The sequence below is a fragment of the Pangasianodon hypophthalmus genome, chromosome 25, assembly GCF_027358585.1.
Source record: "Pangasianodon hypophthalmus isolate fPanHyp1 chromosome 25, fPanHyp1.pri, whole genome shotgun sequence".
NCBI lineage: Eukaryota > Metazoa > Chordata > Actinopteri > Siluriformes > Pangasiidae > Pangasianodon > Pangasianodon hypophthalmus.
Window position 1 is genome coordinate 18,654,396 of NC_069734.1, and position 17,866 is coordinate 18,672,261.

General features: G+C 42.1%; 2 protein-coding genes across 3 annotated transcripts in view; both read right to left on the reverse strand.

Annotated features, from left to right (window-relative positions):
• Positions 1 to 1,312: 1,312 nt before the first annotated feature.
• mfsd6a (major facilitator superfamily domain containing 6a) lies at positions 1,313 to 12,100 on the reverse strand. 2 transcript variants are annotated; one of them, XM_053229594.1, is made up of 9 exons: positions 11,982 to 12,100; positions 11,637 to 11,879; positions 8,238 to 9,361; positions 7,504 to 8,075; positions 6,593 to 6,690; positions 4,944 to 5,105; positions 3,587 to 3,685; positions 2,691 to 2,974; positions 1,313 to 1,863 (listed from the first exon to the last, which is right to left on the reverse strand). In XM_053229594.1, exons 3-9 carry the CDS (start codon positions 9,339 to 9,341, stop codon positions 1,723 to 1,725), a joined length of 2,460 nt encoding a protein of 819 aa, XP_053085569.1. In that variant the 5' UTR covers positions 9,342 to 9,361; positions 11,637 to 11,879; positions 11,982 to 12,100; the 3' UTR covers positions 1,313 to 1,722. The 2 variants fall into 2 exon arrangements, with proteins under 2 accessions (XP_053085569.1, XP_026766219.3); XM_026910418.3 differs by having other exon boundaries at positions 11,637 to 12,068.
• Positions 12,101 to 12,855: 755 nt separating this feature from the next.
• Positions 12,856 to 17,866, reverse strand: part of LOC113524281 (leucine-rich repeat-containing protein 3) — a 5,143-nt gene continuing 132 nt past the window's right edge. The window contains exons 1-2 of the mRNA XM_026910458.3: positions 17,613 to 17,866; positions 12,856 to 14,882 (exon numbers count right to left, since the gene is read on the reverse strand). The exon at positions 17,613 to 17,866 is cut by the window's right edge and continues 132 nt beyond it. Of these exons, the coding sequence (XP_026766259.2) occupies positions 13,808 to 14,881 (1,074 nt within the window). The 5' untranslated portion in view covers position 14,882; positions 17,613 to 17,866 and the 3' untranslated portion in view covers positions 12,856 to 13,807. The remainder of the gene's footprint in view (positions 14,883 to 17,612) is intronic.

Consider the following 17,866-nt stretch of genomic DNA (forward strand, 5'->3'; position numbering starts at 1 on the left):
AGATCAAGTCTTAAGGGGGTTAAATAAAAGCAAGACTGAGTCAAGATCATCAAATCCTTTTCAAGGCCAAGTCTTTACTTCAACTAGACCTCATGTGTGCATCGTCCCAGTGACTGGAAGAAGGAATTACTTCTCATCAAACTTGCGTAAGAAAAGAAAACATAAACATTACATTTTACAAACTCTCTATCATGACCAAGGCCATATACTGTAGGTCTCAGTAATGTCCTGAGACTGGACTGGACTCCTACATCCCTACTACACACTGCTGCATGTACACACTCATACACACTCTCGACAGGCCAACATGAGAGGTTTGAGTCGTACACGTTGATGAAAACACATCACGTACCCTCTCAGAATTCTTCTCTATGTCTTTATTACAAAACAGTGCTGACTTCTGCAAAGTGTGGCATTAAAGAGAGGAGTGACGGAGTGGTGTGATGATGCGGAGTCACTGTTACCACCCTGAAGTAGATTATTTTCCTTAAACAGCAGTGTTTTATTCCTGTCCCTGGAGCACTAGTGATTAGGCCACAGTACTCTCACCGCTGCAGCCCGGGTTCGATTCCCGGCCAGGGGACCAGCCCCAGCCACCTGGAAACTGTGCCAAATCAAATACGTGGCCCAGTGATCCACTGTGGCGACCCTAACAGGAGCAGCCCGAAGAGGAACAACAAGTGTTTTATTCCTCTTATAGCACAGCAACTTACCCTTTTTACTTATTAAAGAACATCATATTTTTATTAACCATTTGTCACATAATGTTGTGGAACATCAAACAAGTTACTTCCTGTTCTTCCTGTAACTTACGTTATTTCTCTCCTGAAACGCGGCTCGTCAAGTTACAGCTTTACCTCTGACTGTTACAAAGTGCTGACACTGTTGACTCCTTCCATAAATGTTAAATAAACGTCTCCTTACTTCCCCATAGCAACAATTTTTTTTCTGTTTATTATTAGCACACACTTCTGCAGCACAAGTCCCTGTGAATGAGCTGTTGCTATAGAAACGATAACGTATTAGAGCGGGCGCATTAATATAAACCTGTGATTTGCAGCTGCATTACTGTCAGAGATGCTGTTATAGAAAATTAATTAACACATTCTGACCAACCACAATCCAGAATTCAACAGTGCTGCGGTGTAAATATTAATGAAACTCTGTGTGTGTGTGTGTAAAATAGAAACAGTACATCAAATCAATCTCGACAGGAACTTATCGACCACTGGAGCAGGAAAACAAACAAAAAAAATGAACGTTAATAAATTAAAACACTGATGGTGTTTCCAGTGTTTATGACAATGATTAGTAATTAGAGACATCAGTCTTTAAGTGACATTAAAAACTACAGAAATACAGAAAATAACTTACAACCACACACAAACACAGAACACTCCAGAAATGTGTCAGTATTGACTTTCATATCACAATAACAGCTTATTCTTTTATCATGGTTTATGATATTATCATGATAAAATGGCGGTCTGGACTGACGAGACCTTTTCTGAATACGTTTGTGTGAGTGATTATCGGCAGACGCCTAGAGCTCAGAGTGCAGCTCTACACGGTGTGTCACACTAAACACTCTCTATTTTAAAAATAAATGCTATAAAAAAAGAGTCCTTCATGGTCAGTGTGGAGCTAAAGTGTGCGCATGTGTGTGTGTGTGTGCGTGTGTGTGTGTGCGTGTGTGCGTGTGTGTGAGAGAGAGAGCTTTGCTCATGTGGAGGCCTCTAGAGACAACTTCCTGTCTGGCAGGGCGTGTGTTCTGCTGGGAGAACCTTCGGCCTGCGCTGCGCTCCCACGAGACCCGGGAGGGGAATTCTCATCCTGTGAGCTTGGAGGGCAATTATCTGGGTCCTAGACAGAAGGAGAACAAATTTATTCTAAACAAACAAAAAAAAACTTATCATCAAAAATCCAAGTGACATGAAAATGAACCATTGTCCATTGTTAAAAGCGCTATACAAATAAAATTGAATTGAATTGAACTTTTCTCCATTTTGTAGTGTTACAACCTAGAACACCATCCACAGTGTGAAGCATGGTGATGGTAGCATCATTCATTAAGAATGACCTTTGGTCCCTTGGTTGCTTTTCTGACTAATCCCCTCTTTACCTGCTCACTGAATTTTGGTAGACGGCCTCCTCTAGGCACGGCTCTGCCGTATTCTTTACATTCTTTACAAACTTTGGTTGATACTTTTCTAGAACTTTGTCCTGGACTTGTTTTGATCCCTCCTTGGTCTTCATGATGCTGGGCTCTTCCAGGAACAGGTGTATTTATACTGAGATCACGGACACTTTTATTACACACAGATCGTCTCCGTTCAACTAATTTTGTCACTTTGGATGGTAACAGAACTAATTTAGGGGTTTCACAGCAACCAGTGGGGGGTGAATACTTATGCAATTATAAGTTTTATGCTTTTTATTTGTAAATAATGTTGCAAACTGTATATTTTCGTCCCTGCATTTCAATATTATGGACTACTTTGTGTAGATTCATGAGATGAAATCCCAGTTCAAGGGGGGTGAATACTTATGCACGCATGTTTTTGTAAATATCACATCACACACTCACCTCGCTCCTTCTGAGGAAGGCGTGAAAGACAAACCGAGAACACACATGAATAAACTGATTAAATAACAACCCTGGTGCTGTTACCCATAATGCCCTGCGTTACCTGTAGAGGCTGGACCTCAGTGTGTGTGTGTATCTTCCTCATGACGATCAGCTCTTTGATCTGGAAGATGGCGAAGGCGATGGTGACCCACGGCGACACGCTGTGAGCCCAGGCGGGTTTGGCGCCGTCCTCCTGCTCCTCCTGGTGCCGTGTTTTCCAGGCCGGACGTTTAGGCTCCTGGTGGACGCTCGAGGTCACGACCTCCGAGTTCGGCATCAGGTCTATGGTTGCTATGGGAACCGGGCTGGAGGGGACGGGGATGTTCTCGGCCAGCATCTTATCCTCTGTGGGGTGAAGAGAGGGATCGGTTGGACTCGTTATCAGATCGGATCAGCTCTACACGTTAATGAGCGCTCGGAGAGCTGAGGGAGCGAGACGACCCACAATGCACTGTAACCTGACACACTCTCCTTTTCAGACCAGCGAGAGCTGGGGAGAAAGAGCTGGTTTATGATGTTCAACTACTACTTTACTTAGTTAGTGAGATATTTCATTAGATATTTAATTAATCATTGTACTCACAGTAACTACGTGTATAAGCAGCTTAATGTTATTTATCATGCTATAAAGTTTCAAAGATTTATGAATAATCATATAAAAAAATAATATAATTATTATTATTATCTCTGCTTATTATTATTATCTCTCTGCTTCTCCCTTTTTCTCTTTGTCTTACTCTGTCCCTCGCTCCGTCTCCCTGTCTCCATCTCTCTCTGTTTCTACTTCTGTCTCTCTCTCTGTCTTACTCTGTCCCTTTCTCTCTCTCTCTCACTCCGTCCCCCTCTCTCTCTCTCTCTCTCTCTCTCTCACTCACTCCATCCCTCTCTCTCTCTCTCTCTCTCACTCACTCAGTCCCTCCCTCTCTCTCTCTCTCTGTCTCTCTCTGTCTCACTCACCCTCGTCCTTGTCCTTCTCAGTGACACTCTGGATGAAGGCGAAGAGCAGGAGGATAACGAGTGAGGTCATTCCAATCCCCCTGAACGTCTTAGCAGGGCCTGCGCTCACACACACACACACACACACACACACACACACACACACACACACACACAATTAGTGTCACAACACAATTAATCTGCAATCAAGAATAACCAAGAGACAACATCAAATCTCTCCCACAGTAAAATGATGAATGAAGAAATTCATCATTTTAAACACATTCATAAACTGTTCAGTCAATTTTGCTAATTATTCTCAGAATTCTGTAGAACTCATCCTTTCACAGAGACGAAACTGTGGCTCCCGGTGTATTTGTGTGTCTCTGATGTGTGTGAACAACACAAAACCTTCTGGAAAGTGTAAAGTAACAGGAACTACTTTTTACTGCATTGCTCCAGTGCTGGAAAGTTGGATAAAACTCTGTAAGAACAGTTTTCTTTCACATCTGTCTCATCTTTAATCCGTATTTACATCACGACAGCAATCAGATGCTCATTTGTGAAATGAGTTAGTTCGTGTTCTCTCTTACGTTATAGCAGCTATAAACAGTCTCTCCCTCACCAGCCTCTCTTTTTATCTCCTGAAGTTAAAAACCGTAAAAGTGTAAACTCCTCTGTCCTGAAGATGTTACAGCTTTACCTCTGACTGTTACAAAGCGCTGGCACTGGAGACTCCTTCCATCAATGGTAAATAAACATCTCCTTACTCTGAGAAGATTTTTTAATTAGTTTATTATTAACGGAGCGTCCGCTGTACGAGTCCCTGTTACTATAGAAACGATAACGTATTAGAACAAGTGCATTAATATAAACCTGCACTACTGTCAGAGCTGCTGTTATAGAAAATTAATCAACACCTTCTGACCAATCACAGTCGATTATTCAACAACGCTGAGGTAACAGGCACGTCAATACGACAAATCCCAACAAACTCTATTATTATAAACATCTGTAAACATGCTACACACACTTACTTACTTACTTACGCTGCTAAATATTTTCTCTCAAACACCATTAAATAAAATCCAGTGCGCTGTTCTGCCTCAGTGCCTCCTGAGAAAACTTCCCACATTCACTCTGAATTAAAGTTAATTAAAAGTAAACGCTCCTTCATGCCCTCCGGCTGCATTAGAAATAGAAATTAGTCTCGTGAAATTAGGTTTCTATTCCAAATATCTGCTGACTCAGAGGGTTTTTTTTCTTGCACTGACATCACAGTAATTGTGTGTGTGTGTGTGTGAGTGTTTAAGAGAGAGAGAAAGAGAGAGAGAGAGAGAGAGAGAGAGAGAGAGAGAGAGATGTTTGGTGTTCATACCAAAGGAGTTGGCCAGGATGCCCCCCAGCATGGCGCCGCAGCCCCTGCCCAGGCCGAGGTGGAGACCCTGTAGGATTCCCTGAGCCGAGGTGCGGAGCGCGGGGGGTACGGCGGCGCTGAGGTACGAGATACACGCCGCCCATACTGCAGCGTGGGTCACGCCTGCAACACACACACACACACACACACACACACAATGAAATTCATACATTCCTGAATAATCTCTGGTGCTGAAAGTTACACGACCTGCTCTGAAACATTCCTAAACACACACACACACACAATTATTGGCTAAATCATCTGTCTACCTACACAACTGCACATAAAATAATGTACTTAAGAGTGTTAATAGCGATGCAGCAATAAATCTTACAATAAATCTTACAATATTGTGTATAACTGATTCTCATCAGTGATTTTCTGCTTTATTAAGACAGTTTTGTTTTTACTTTATTTACTTTATTACCTTATCGCTTGTGCACACATTGTGTTGCATTTAAAATGCACAAAGGTGTAACATAAATATCTATAGCAGGTTGCAAGCCATCAAGCAGTCGTGCAGTCGTGCCTAATGAATTCTTTTAAAACTGTACAGTCTGCATTTTTTGTGCTGCAGATAAAGAGTGTTAAACATTAACGTCACTCCTGTTCCTGGTCCTAAAGGGAACAGCGACAGAGACAGAGACAGAGAGAGAGAGAGAGAGAGAGAGAGAGAGACTGATGTATAGCGAGAGCTCTATTTTAACATCATTAAACATGTCACACGCTTGCCATAAACAGCCGTAACAAATCCACAAATCCACAAATCCACAGCCATAACAAATAAATAAATCTTTCAAGTAATCCAGGATAAATAAATCCTGTAAAAAAAATCTAGAATCAATAAATCCTATAACAAATACGAAATCAAGAAATCCTACAACAAATTCAGAATCAATAAATTCTACAATTAATCCAGAATTAGAAAATATTATAACAAACCCAGAATCAATACCCTCTAAAATAAATCCAGAATAAACAAATCTTACAATTAATCCAGAGTTAATAAATCCTATTAAAAAACTGATGATTAATAAATGCTATAACAGATCCGGAATCAATAAATCTGACTGTATACTGATTCAACAAAACCAATAAATCAATAAATATGTGAGAATTAATAACGTTTATAAAAATCCAGACTCAGTGAATCCTAAAAAACAAATACAGGATTAATAAATCCCACAATTCATAGTGGCACCATAAACTGAAGGTATTTGATCAGTAAGTGTAAGATCATAGCAAGTATTCAGAGAAGATCAGTGATATTCAGAGACTATGATGGTAATCTACCAGGTAAGATCCATTTCCTGTTAAACGCACATGTGATCAGTCACGAAAAGGAGAGACGGTTTTATTTGGGTAGCGTCTTTTCCCGAGATCGATGTCATGTTTATAAAATCAGTAAAGACAAAAAAATATCACAACCAATGAAGGGCAGAAGAGGAGTCACATCAGACACACTGACGCGCAACAGAGAGCAAAATAAAACCAGCAGCCATAGAAAATAGAGAATAATTACAAAGGTCGATCTTTATTCCTGTTCATCACACACACACACACACACACACACCCTCTTTATGAGCTGTATTGTGTATTTACTGATTTACCCTGCAGCACCTCCATAGGCAGCACGGTCCAGGCGTTGTTCAGGTACGAGATGTAAAGATAGCGAGCTGTGTTACACGCCAGGCCGATATACAGCACCCTGATGGACACACACACACACACACACGAGTAAAAACACAAGAGCTAAACACTGTGCAGCATAAAACACTATAATACTATGCAGCACCGTGCATGAAAGATGGACAGACAGACAGAGCAGGGAGGACGACAGGAAGGCAGACTGATAGAAAAAAACAGACAGACAGGAAGGCAGACTGACAGACAGGAAGGAAAGACAAGCAGACAGAGAGACAGGAAGGCAGACTGACGGACAGGCAGAGAGACAGAAAGACAGACAGGGAAAGAGACAGAAAGGCAAGATAAAGAGATAGACAAGCAGATATACAGGCAAGAAAAAAGACAGACAGACAGAAAGACAAGATAGACAGATAGAGGAGCAGACAGACAGGCAAACAGACAGAAGGATACGCAGGAAGAGAGAAAGGGAGCGAGAAAGACAGACACAAAGGCAAGGTATGCAGACAGATGAGCAGACAGACAGGTACACTGTTTTACATGCCAGATTAATGTACAGCACCTTGATGGCCAAAAAGACTAGTCACGCAGGCAGACAGAAAGAAAAGCAGGAATAAGTATTAAATAATGAAAAGTGTTACACTGAATGAATGAACATTGAAAATGGAGCAACTGTAAGCAACTGACACCATGATGATCTGAACACAGTCACACTGCACTGTCGTCCCACTGACCTCACACTGACCTTACGCTGACCTCACATTGACCTTACACTGACCTCACGCTGACCTCATCCTGACCTTACGCTGACCTCACACTGACCTTACGCTGACCTTATGCTGACCTTATGCTGACCTTATGCTGAACTCATACTGACCTTATATGACCCACCAGCTCGATCAGTTTGTGGCTGGTGAAGTAGGCGGCGAGCTCGGACACGTGGCTCAGGATGGAACACACTCCGAACAGCGTGGGCGTGCCGTTCAGGTCCTGCAGGTGCCAGTAGAGGAAGGTGAAGACGAAGCCGTAGCCGAAGCCCATGAACCAGGCGACGAACAGCACGGTGCTGTAGCGCACGCCACACAGAAGCCGCAACAGCTCCATGTAGCGAAACTCCTGACCCCCGGGGGGAGCTGCGCTGTCCGTCCCGCCTGAGGAGTCCCGCTCGGTCTCGCTCCCTGCCTGCTCCTCGGAACGCCGCGCCTCGAACTTGAACTGCGTGGCGACAGTTAGCGCAATCGCCATGAGCACGCCGAAGACGATGAAGGCGATCTGGTAGTTCTTGTAGTTGGGCAGGGGGCAGTCGGCATCGCCGTCGATGGGGTAGAAGACGTGGGTGTGGTCGATCCAGATGCCCACGGAGAGCATGGCCAACCCCCAACCTAGAGAACCCCACATCCTCTGCAGCCCGTAGCGGTCACGGTGTGTACCCAGGTACTGAAGGGTCATCTGGGAAAAAATTCAGGTTTGCAGAGAAATTAGCTTAGGAATTGCTAATCAACTTAACTAGCACAGATGAAACGGGAAAAGTGTACAAGGAAATGTGAGATAAAGCTAATCAGTTTGCACATTTTCCATAAGTCCCACAATAGACTGCAATAGCTTACACACCGTGTCTACGATGGTCACTGCAGGTGCGCTGAAGAACTCGCCGATGATGACGACCAGCAGGATGAGGAGGAAGATGGCCTCCACTTGGTCGGGGTTGTAGTCGATAGTATATTTGGGTGGTGGTGTGGTGGTGCTGGGGTTTGGAGGTGTGGAGGTAGAGGTCATGTTACTGGAGGCTGTGGGTTGGTTGTGTGTGGTAAAGGTCTGCTCAGGTCCTGCAGTAGTGGTCTGGACACCTGAAGCCATGCTAACGCTAACATTAGTGTCTCGCTGGAATCTGTGCTGTGAACTGAAACCTGGTTGCTGATTGGGTGACAGCAGGGATAAACTGGAGAAATGTCCAATCAGGTCTCTGCGCTGCCTAGTGTTATTAGCTGATGGATTAGGTAAAATGGCTGCTCCAGTCCCATTGGGTGAAGCTACAGATGAAGCTGTAATCCCATTGGTGGACGCTGTTGTTGGAGCTACAGTCCCATTGGTGGGTGCCATATTTAAGCTAAAACTGGCATTGGTGAAAACTACCGTTGGTGCTAATGTCCCATTAGTGGTAGCTACAGTTGTAGCCAAAGTCGTAGTTGTGATCTCGTTCTCCAACCTGCAGCTCATTGAAGCTGGTTTCACGAACCCGATCCCGCAGTTAAACACCAACCAGCAGAAAACGGAAAACAGCAGCACAGCTTTGCCCTTCTTGTACCGGTCGGCCACAACGCCCCAAAAGGGGGCGCTGCAGAACTCAATAAAGTAACGGATCCCCACCACCAAGCCAGACTGGAAAGGGTTCATCCCCAGCTGCTTGTAGAACACACCTAGCAAAGGGTGCAGCGAGCCGTAGGCAGCGTAGAAGAAGAAGTAGAACACTTTGGAGACCAGAAGGTAGCGGTTGATCCGGAGGAACATGCGCTCACAGCAGCCCAGCTGGTGTTCCAAGAAGGGAATGGGTGGTTTTTCCAGGTCGGGGTCACCGGATTCAGGCGGAGGTAGAGAGGTGGGGTCACCCTCATGGACCTCCAAGTGGAGGCGGTTAAAGTCGTCAGAAATAGCTTCATTCCTTTTCAGCTCCTCCTCGTCGTCTTCCAGGATGGCCACGCGGTCGTCGTTCGCCATGGCCTTCAGACGATTCAATCCTAAAGAAGAGCAAAAAACCAAGATATCAGTTTCTGATTACAAAAGTATCATTAAACGAAAAATCAAGGACACCAATCTTGTAAAAAAAAAATCCCTGAACAGTTTGGCATTTACGCGATTAACTCCTCTTCGGTGCTAAGTCTGATTACGTACAGTAGATTTGGGTGTTCGTGTCAAATTTGTTACCACAGAGCTAAACTCACACTTGCACTCCATTTTAAACTGATGGCAACATACAACGTACGAGTTTTTGACGACTGTGATGTCACAAAATCAGTTCATCGAATTTAAACCAATCACGTCCAATATGCAAATTATTAATGTATAACATGGTAGTTGGAAACTTTTACCCACAGGACCTGCATCCTAAGCTATCTTTCTAGCTATCTAGCAAACTTTGCTAATATTAGTGAGAAAATCGATGGTGGCGGAATCGTTATGTAGTCTTTGTGTACTGTTACATAAATCAGAGAGATGATGATGATGCAGATCGAGACTCATGTGCATGGATGTTTGTTGCGTAATAGCGAGGAAGGATGAAGAGATTTTGACTATTAATAATTATTTGGTATCTATGTGTCTGTAAATGATCGGTTTAAGTGACTCAGTTGGAATGGAATGTAAAAGTTTTGTTTGAGGGGATTAGAAAACACTTAAATTAAACACTTAGACAGATAATCTGTCAGTACTTGTATTTAAAAAAACACACATATGTCAAATTATGACGTCACGTGTTGTATTAGTATAAATTAAAAAGGAACTAGTATAGATTAAAAAGGCATATCCGTGTATAGCAAAGTCCATGTTTACTGCACAAAGAGACGCTAAAAATAAAGTGGAGTGGAACCGAGGCGTGACTGACACCGACATCAATGACGCCACTGTCTCCGCGCGCGCGACATTTGCGGAAGTGTGTGCGTGTGCGTGCAGAGGAGAGCCGCGGCGCGCACTTCCGCACTAAACAGTACGCCAGGACAGAGCACGTCACCAGCAGCCGGGTCGCCATGGCTACGCCCGCAGCCGCATACTAGCCTACTACACAGTACGACAGAACAGTGCGTATTACAGGCACACAGGAGGCTTAGAGAGTCAGGCCGAACTTCAGACACCAAAGTTCTTTCCACAGTGATAATATTACAGCCACACGAGCGGACAGACTACTGCCTTAATCTTTTAGGAGCTGGGAATTACTTTAAAATCTGATTTGAATAAATTATAAGCAAAAAAATATATAATGGTATAGTACAATATAGTGTAGTATAATAGAGTATAGTATACTAAACTATAGTAGAGTATAGCAGAGTATAATACTGTAAAGTATAATATAGTATAGTATAGTAGAGTATACTAAACTATAGTAGAGTAGAATATAGTGTATAGTATTGTATAAAATAGTAGAGTTGAATATAGAGTAGAGTACAGTATACTATACTATAGTAGAGTATAGCAGAGTATAGTACAGTAAAGTATAATAGACCATAGTATAGTATAGTATAGTATAGGATAATAGAGTATAGTAGATTATTGTATAAAACAGCAGAGTAGAATATAGAGTATAGTATAGCAGTAGAGTAGGGGATAGTATACTAAGTGAAGTATAGCAGAGTATAGTATTGTATAAAATAGTAGAGTTGAATATAGAGTATAGTATAGGATAATAGAGTATAGTAGAGTATTGTATAAAACAGCAGAGTAGAATATAGAGTATAGTATAGCAGTAGAGTAGGGGATAGTATACTAAGTGAAGTATAGCAGAGTATAGTATTGTATAAAATAGTAGAGTTGAATATAGAGTATAGTATAGGATAATAGAGTATAGTAGAGTATTGTATAAAACAGCAGAGTAGAATATAGAGTATAGTATAGCAGTAGAGTAGGGGATAGTATACTAAGTGAAGTATAGCAGAGTATAGTATTGTATAAAATAGTAGAGTTGAATATAGAGTATAGTATAGTATAGGATAGTAGAGTATAGTAGAGTATTGTATAAAATAGCAGAGTAGAATATAGAGTATAGTATAGCAGTAGAGTAGGGGATAGTATACTAAGTGAAGTATAGCAGAGTATAGTACTATAAAGCATAATAGAGTATAGTATAGTAGTGTAGCAGAGTATACTAAACTATCGTATGATAGAGTATTGTAAAGTATCATAGAGTATAGTAGTAGAGTATAGCAGAGTATAGTAGTAGAGTATAGTAAGATTTTTATAGCCAGTTATTTTTGTTGAGAATTGTACTAGCTGTAACAGGATAGTGACTGGCAGAGAGATTACCTCAGGCGTCTCTGTGAAAAGTTCCCAGGTGTTGTTGCCTCAGGTATCATCCGCGTGCGAAAAGTCAACCCCGAGCTGCCATTTTACACCGGTTTCTCTCCCCCGGTTCCTCTCCCCCGGTTTCTCTCCCCCGGTTCCTCCCCGGTTTCTGTCCGGTTTCCTTCCCGGTTCCTCCACAGTTCCTCCCCGGTTTCCTTCCCGGTTCCTCCCCGGTTTCTCTCTCCTCCGCTCGTCACACAGACACTAATAATGATGATAAAATGTTTACCTTAACACGTGTCTAAACATCGCTCTTTCTAGCGTCCATTTTAAAATAATAATAATAACAACAATAATAATAATCACCGGCGCTGTCTTTCCGGTGCATATGGCGAAGAGCCAACGTTCACCTGCGCGCGTGCTGCGCAAACGAGCTACTGTCAGGTGGGCGGGGCTTGGAACAGGAACAAAAACACGGAAGTAGCTGATGGGGTGGAGCTTAACATGTCAACTACCACTACAATTACTGCTAATACTACCATTACAGTTATTTTATTAAATATACTATTACTACTACTGATAATAATAATAATAATAATAATACAGTTATTTTATTAAATATACTACTACTACTACTGATATTAATAATAATAATAATAATAATAATACCATTACAGTTATTTTATTAAATATACTACTACTACTACTACTACTGAAAATAATAATGATAATAATAATACTACAATTATAGTTATTTTATTAAAAAATACTATTACTACTACTAATAATAATAACCAAAACATATCCAAAATGTAGTTTCAAAAAGATAAAGCTTAACATACAAATTATATATATATTCTCACTATTAAATTTGCTCTTCTAGCAAGCAGGCTAAGCTATTATTTAATTTTATTAATTAAATCATTTCAAATCTTTTTAAATTTAATTGAATTCAACTTTTAGTTTAGTGTAGTTTAGTTTATTTTGAATTGGGACACATTAAGCTCCACCCATCGGCTACTTCCGTGTTTGTTTGTTCGAAGCCCCGCCCACATGACAGCTGATCACTTGAGCAGCATGCACGTAGATGAACTTTGGCTTTTTGCCACAAACCCCTGAAAATATTTTGACAGAAAGAAGTAAAATAAAATAATAAAAAAGCTACACAGTGGAAACATTTTAAAAATATTTATTTACAGTAACAATACACTTTTATTATTTATGACAGATTACAATCAGATAAATAAATAAGTCCAATAAGATAACTAGGTCAATAATTCCACAAATCTCATCAAAACAAACATCACAACTTTATTTTTATGTGCTTTATAAATATAATTTCATTTAATGTATTTATGGGAATATATTTTTCTTTAAGCAATATTTCGTGCAAAATATTAGGTAGACTCAAGTCAGTTAGATGTAGGAACTGCAGCGTTCCCAAATGATCCCGAATGGGAACTAAACACTTCTGTGTTATTGCTGCAGTGCAAGAACCATGAGGAATGCAAAGAATGCAAAAAAAAATCATTCTATTCACACAATACTATTTCTGCCACATTGCTTTGAGGTGTAGTGTATACCCAATTCAGAGGAATGCAACAACTTTCTCCCGAACACGTCTCCACTTAGTTAGCTTGGTTAAATCGCCATCACCACTTTAGGGGTCCGAGTCGACGGCACTGTAGACTTCAGGACCAGAACTTTCCCAAAAGCCACTGTGGGCTGATGCAGTTTCCGGGTGAAGCGTAACATATAAACAAAAAAATTTAAATTTGGGTTTTATTACTCCAACTCCTCTATCTGTACATGACAGCTCATCTCACTTAGTAAATTTACACTTCTAGCGAGTAAGCAAGCTTGCTGGTTCACCAATTATTCGCTAGTTACCAAAGAAATGACTCAAGTGACTCAAATCCCACAAATGAATCAAATGACTCAAACCCCACAAATGAATCAAATGTGCATGGAAGACGTTTGGGAACTGTGAAAAGCCAACACTTGGTTTCACTTTTGGGAATTAATAAAAGTATTTTTAAGAAATTAAACATTTAAAAAGTGAATGCAGTAGAAAGAGGTATTTGTGGATCCGTTCTGCATTTATGTACATTTTTTCAGGTTAAAATTTATAGCCAGATTTTGCAGTAATATTAATGTAAAAGGTGAAAAATCTCAGTCCTGCGTGTTCCTTCTCAGTTCTGTGAATCACACGAGACCTCGTTGACCTCCGTCCAGTGCTTCCCTTGATTAGTTTTCTTCCTCTTTTTCTCAGCCATGATGATGGCTGCCACAACAGTGATGATCACGGTGACGGTGATGATGAGTACGGTGACCGTTTCGGCGAAGCACAACCCGTTGTCGACGTCCCTCAGCAGGTAACCACTCAGCTCCTCGGGCTTATAGCAGCTCAGGTTGTTGTAGTCGTCCAGCTGCAGCCTGTAGACACTGTGAACTTTCCGGAAAACTCGCTGCAAATCGCAATCACAGGTCCACGGGTTCCCAAGGAGGTGAATATGCGTGCTGTGAGTGTTCAGGCTGAGGAACGCCCTAAAGTCCACCTGTTTCAGATTATTATAGGCTAAATTAAGCAAGGTTAGGCTAGTTAGTGGAGAAAGGATGCCGACTTCAAGTTTGCTAATGTTGTTACTGCTCAACCCAAGCTCCTCCAGGTTCCTCGTCATGGAGAAAACCCTATTTTCAAGAGTGCTGATATTATTGTGATCCAAGTACACACGCCGTAAAGTGCTGAGAGAGCTAAAGGCCCTCACGTGGATGGAGCTGATGGAGTTGTGGCGGAGGTCAAGCTTCCGTATGGCGTCGAGGTGCGAGAAACTGTGCTCGTTTAGCCTGGAGAGCTGGTTCTCCACCAAATAGAGCTCCCGTAGAGAAACCAATCCCAACGAGAATCCTTCAGAGAGGACGGAAATGCAATTGCGGCTCAGGTCCAGTCTCAGGAGGAACTCGAGAGGCTCGAAGGCGCCGTCGGTCAAGTTGCTGATCCTGTTATCATTCAGGAGCAGCGTGTGTAGACAGCGTACGTCCTGAAAAGCCTGGTTCCTGATGAAGACCAAGCGATTGAACGACAGATTGAGGTGTTCCGTGTAAGGAGGGATGACGGAGGGCAGATCGGTGAGATTGGCGCTGGCACAGGAAGTGTATTTGAGCTCCAGGTGGCACCTGCACTGTGTGGGACAGGTGAAGGTGGTGTTAGAGGATGTGGACTGTGACGTCAATGCCAATGACAGCAACAACGGCAGCACAGACATCCTGTTAACACACACACACACACACACACACACACACACACACAGATATGTATGTCTGTATTATTTATTCTGAATAAGGATTTTGCATGTTAGAACTTTATTTCTCCCTTTAATATTTATTTTTTCCCTCTCACACCTTTATAGGAACAGTGGAAAGATCTCAGATAATCTTTATTAATATTAATAATGTTCTGTACGATGAACAGCATTTGGATGTACAGTGCAGTGAGCAGGAGAAAGAGTTAAATGTTGTGTTGTGTACCGGATTACAGACAGTACAAAGTGTACGTGTGTGTGTGTGTGTGTGTGTGTGTGTGTGTGTGTGTGTGTGTGTGTGTGTGGGACATGTGAGGAGAGATGTTATTGTCCACGGGGCAGCTGTTGGTCGAACAGAAAAAAAGGCCAGAGCTCGAGTTCATTAATATTTTAAGGAGCGCCTGGAGTGATGATAGACAGAGAAAAAGAGGGAGAGAGACAGAGGGGCCGGAAAGATGGAGATAAGAAGGGACAGAGAGAGAGAGAGAGAGAGAGACAGAGAGCAAAGAGGGAGAAAGACAGAGAGAGAGAGAGAGAGAGAGAGCAAAGAGGGAGAAAGACAGAGAGAGAGAGAGAGAGAGAGAGAGCAAAGAGGGAGAAAGACAGACAGAGAGAGAGAGAGCAAAGAGGGAGAAAGACAGAGAGAGAGAGAGAGAGAGAGAGAGAGCAAAGAGGGAGAAAGACAGACAGAGAGAGAGAGAGAGAGAGGGACAGGAAGGATGAAGATAAGAAGGGACAGAGAGAGACAGAGAGAGACAGACAGATCTTTGTATCTCTTTAAAATATGGTATTTGAATATTATGCCTATGTAAAAATACTACTGTCTATTAAAAAGATAGATAGATAGATAGATAGACAGAGACAAAGAAATGCAGCTTTTCATGTTACTCAGAAACTGCAAAGCTTAAACTCCTCTGTCCTGACTGTTACAGAGCGCTGACACTGGAGACTCCTTCCATAAACGTTACATGAATAAACGTCTCCTTACTTTAAGAAAACTTCACTGAATCGATTAACTTTTAAAATGTGTTTATTATCAGTGGAGCGTCCGCTGTACGAGTCCCTGCGAATGAGCTGTTACTATAGAAACCATAACGTATCAGAACGAGTGCATTAATATAAACCTGCACTACTGACAGAGCTGCTGTTATAGAGAACTAATCAACACCTTCTAACCAATCACAGTCCAGAACTGAACAGCACTGTTTTATATATATATATATATATATATATATATATATATATATATATATATATATATATATATACATACACACACACACACACACACTACCATGTCATACTCTGTCCTAATCCCGCTCTACACTTTGCTCTTCGCTAAGGAAGTGCAGTCAGTAATACTGTACAGATCTAATCATCGTCTTCCTCTACATCCCGGATAAAACCGTGACTTCTGACCTCTGAACATCTAACACACCGAGAGAGAGCGAGAGAGAGAGCGAGAGAGAGAGCGAGAGAGCGAGAGAGAGAGCGAGAGAGGATAATCTGGAGCTCATGGTCTCAACACACACCAGCACTCTCTTCATTTCTTTTGTTTTATAATAAAATATTGATTTAAATTAAACGTTCAGCCAAAATCTCAGCAGACTGTGTCTAAATCATCACATGTTTTCCTCATAGCACATAATTAACACCATTTTTCCATCTCATGTCATCTGAATCACTTCTAAAGTACAAGCTCCACCTACAGTTTTTAGGCCACGCCCCCTGCTAGTGCGGAGTGACGCCAAACTTCACGATTTCCACTGTGACTGATTTTCTCTCTGTGATCAATAAATGTGTCTGAGACTCCGAACAGCTCCAGCAAGCCGACAGATGAGACGCACGTATAGGGCTCCACGCTAAACTGGAGGCTGTACGCTTTTATCACTGTTAGCTACAACGCCCTCGGAGCTCCACTGCAAAACAAACACACCGAAGACGTCCACAAAATGTTTCAATGCTGCGTTTAGTCGAGGCGTCCCTCAGGGCTCTGTACTCGGCCCGCTCCTTTTCACAGAATAACTGCTTCTCTTCGCTCGCGTTCTCCGCCGTCACATTACAGATCCATTTTAACCTTCTGTTTAAGCTGCTAAAGCCAAAAAATATGACAAATAACAACGATGAATGAACAACACCTCAGAGCTGACGGACGAGACGCCACTGCGGGATGCACGTTCAACACGAAGAGGCAAAATCCAGAACATCTGTCAGCTCACTACAACTCACTGGTGTAAGAGCCACATCATGGACGTTTCATTTTTGTCCAAATTTTTATACCTTTAACACACTTTGACCTGGACTTTAAAAAAATAAACAATCACACACTCCTAGGTTCAATTCCACTAAAAAAACTGAATTTTAAAACACATCAAATAGTCAAAACATGTTTTTTTAAATTCATTTTAGCAAACCATAGTGCTTTACAGTGTTTACTGCTAGAGCCCTAATAATAATAATAATAATAATAATAATAATAGTAGTAGTATCTACTTTAATGATGATGTTTGGGTTATTTCTGGTTCCTGAATGTTCTCTAACTCTTATAAATAATGAAGGAGTGTAGAGTGGAGCTCTCTGTGTCAGTCCTGCACTCATTCCTCTCTCTCACTTCCTCCCAGATCATCTCTACCTCTCCTCCTGCACTCTCCTTATCACCTCTAATAACCGGAAGTGTAGAGTTTAGGCTGCTTACCTCGCGCGCTCTCCGGGATGCTCACGGACACCGCAGACACCGCGCGCGCTTTTCCACCGTCGGATCTCCACCTGGACCGCCCCCACCCCCTTCACACACACACACACACACACACACACACACACACACACAGAGTGGGCGGAGCTCAGCCACAGTCCTGATCCAATCACAGTGGACTGGCTGGATGGAGATGAAACGCGCCTCACCTGAGCGCGAGCCACATCGAACCTGAGCAGGTGATGCACCTGTAAAAT

Excerpts from the sequence above, each read along its gene's own strand:
- mfsd6a (XM_053229594.1), bottom strand. The coding sequence starts at position 9,341 with ATGGCGAACGACGACCGCGTGGCCATCCTGGAAGACGACGAGGAGGAG. Across the intron at positions 3,686-4,943 it reads CATCCTGGCCAACTCCTTTG|GCCCTGCTAAGACGTTCAGG; the intron begins GTATGAACACCA and ends GTGTGAGCGCAG. Across the intron at positions 2,975-3,586 it reads TGAGAAGGACAAGGACGAGG|AGGATAAGATGCTGGCCGAG; the intron begins GTGAGTGAGACA and ends TTCACCCCACAG.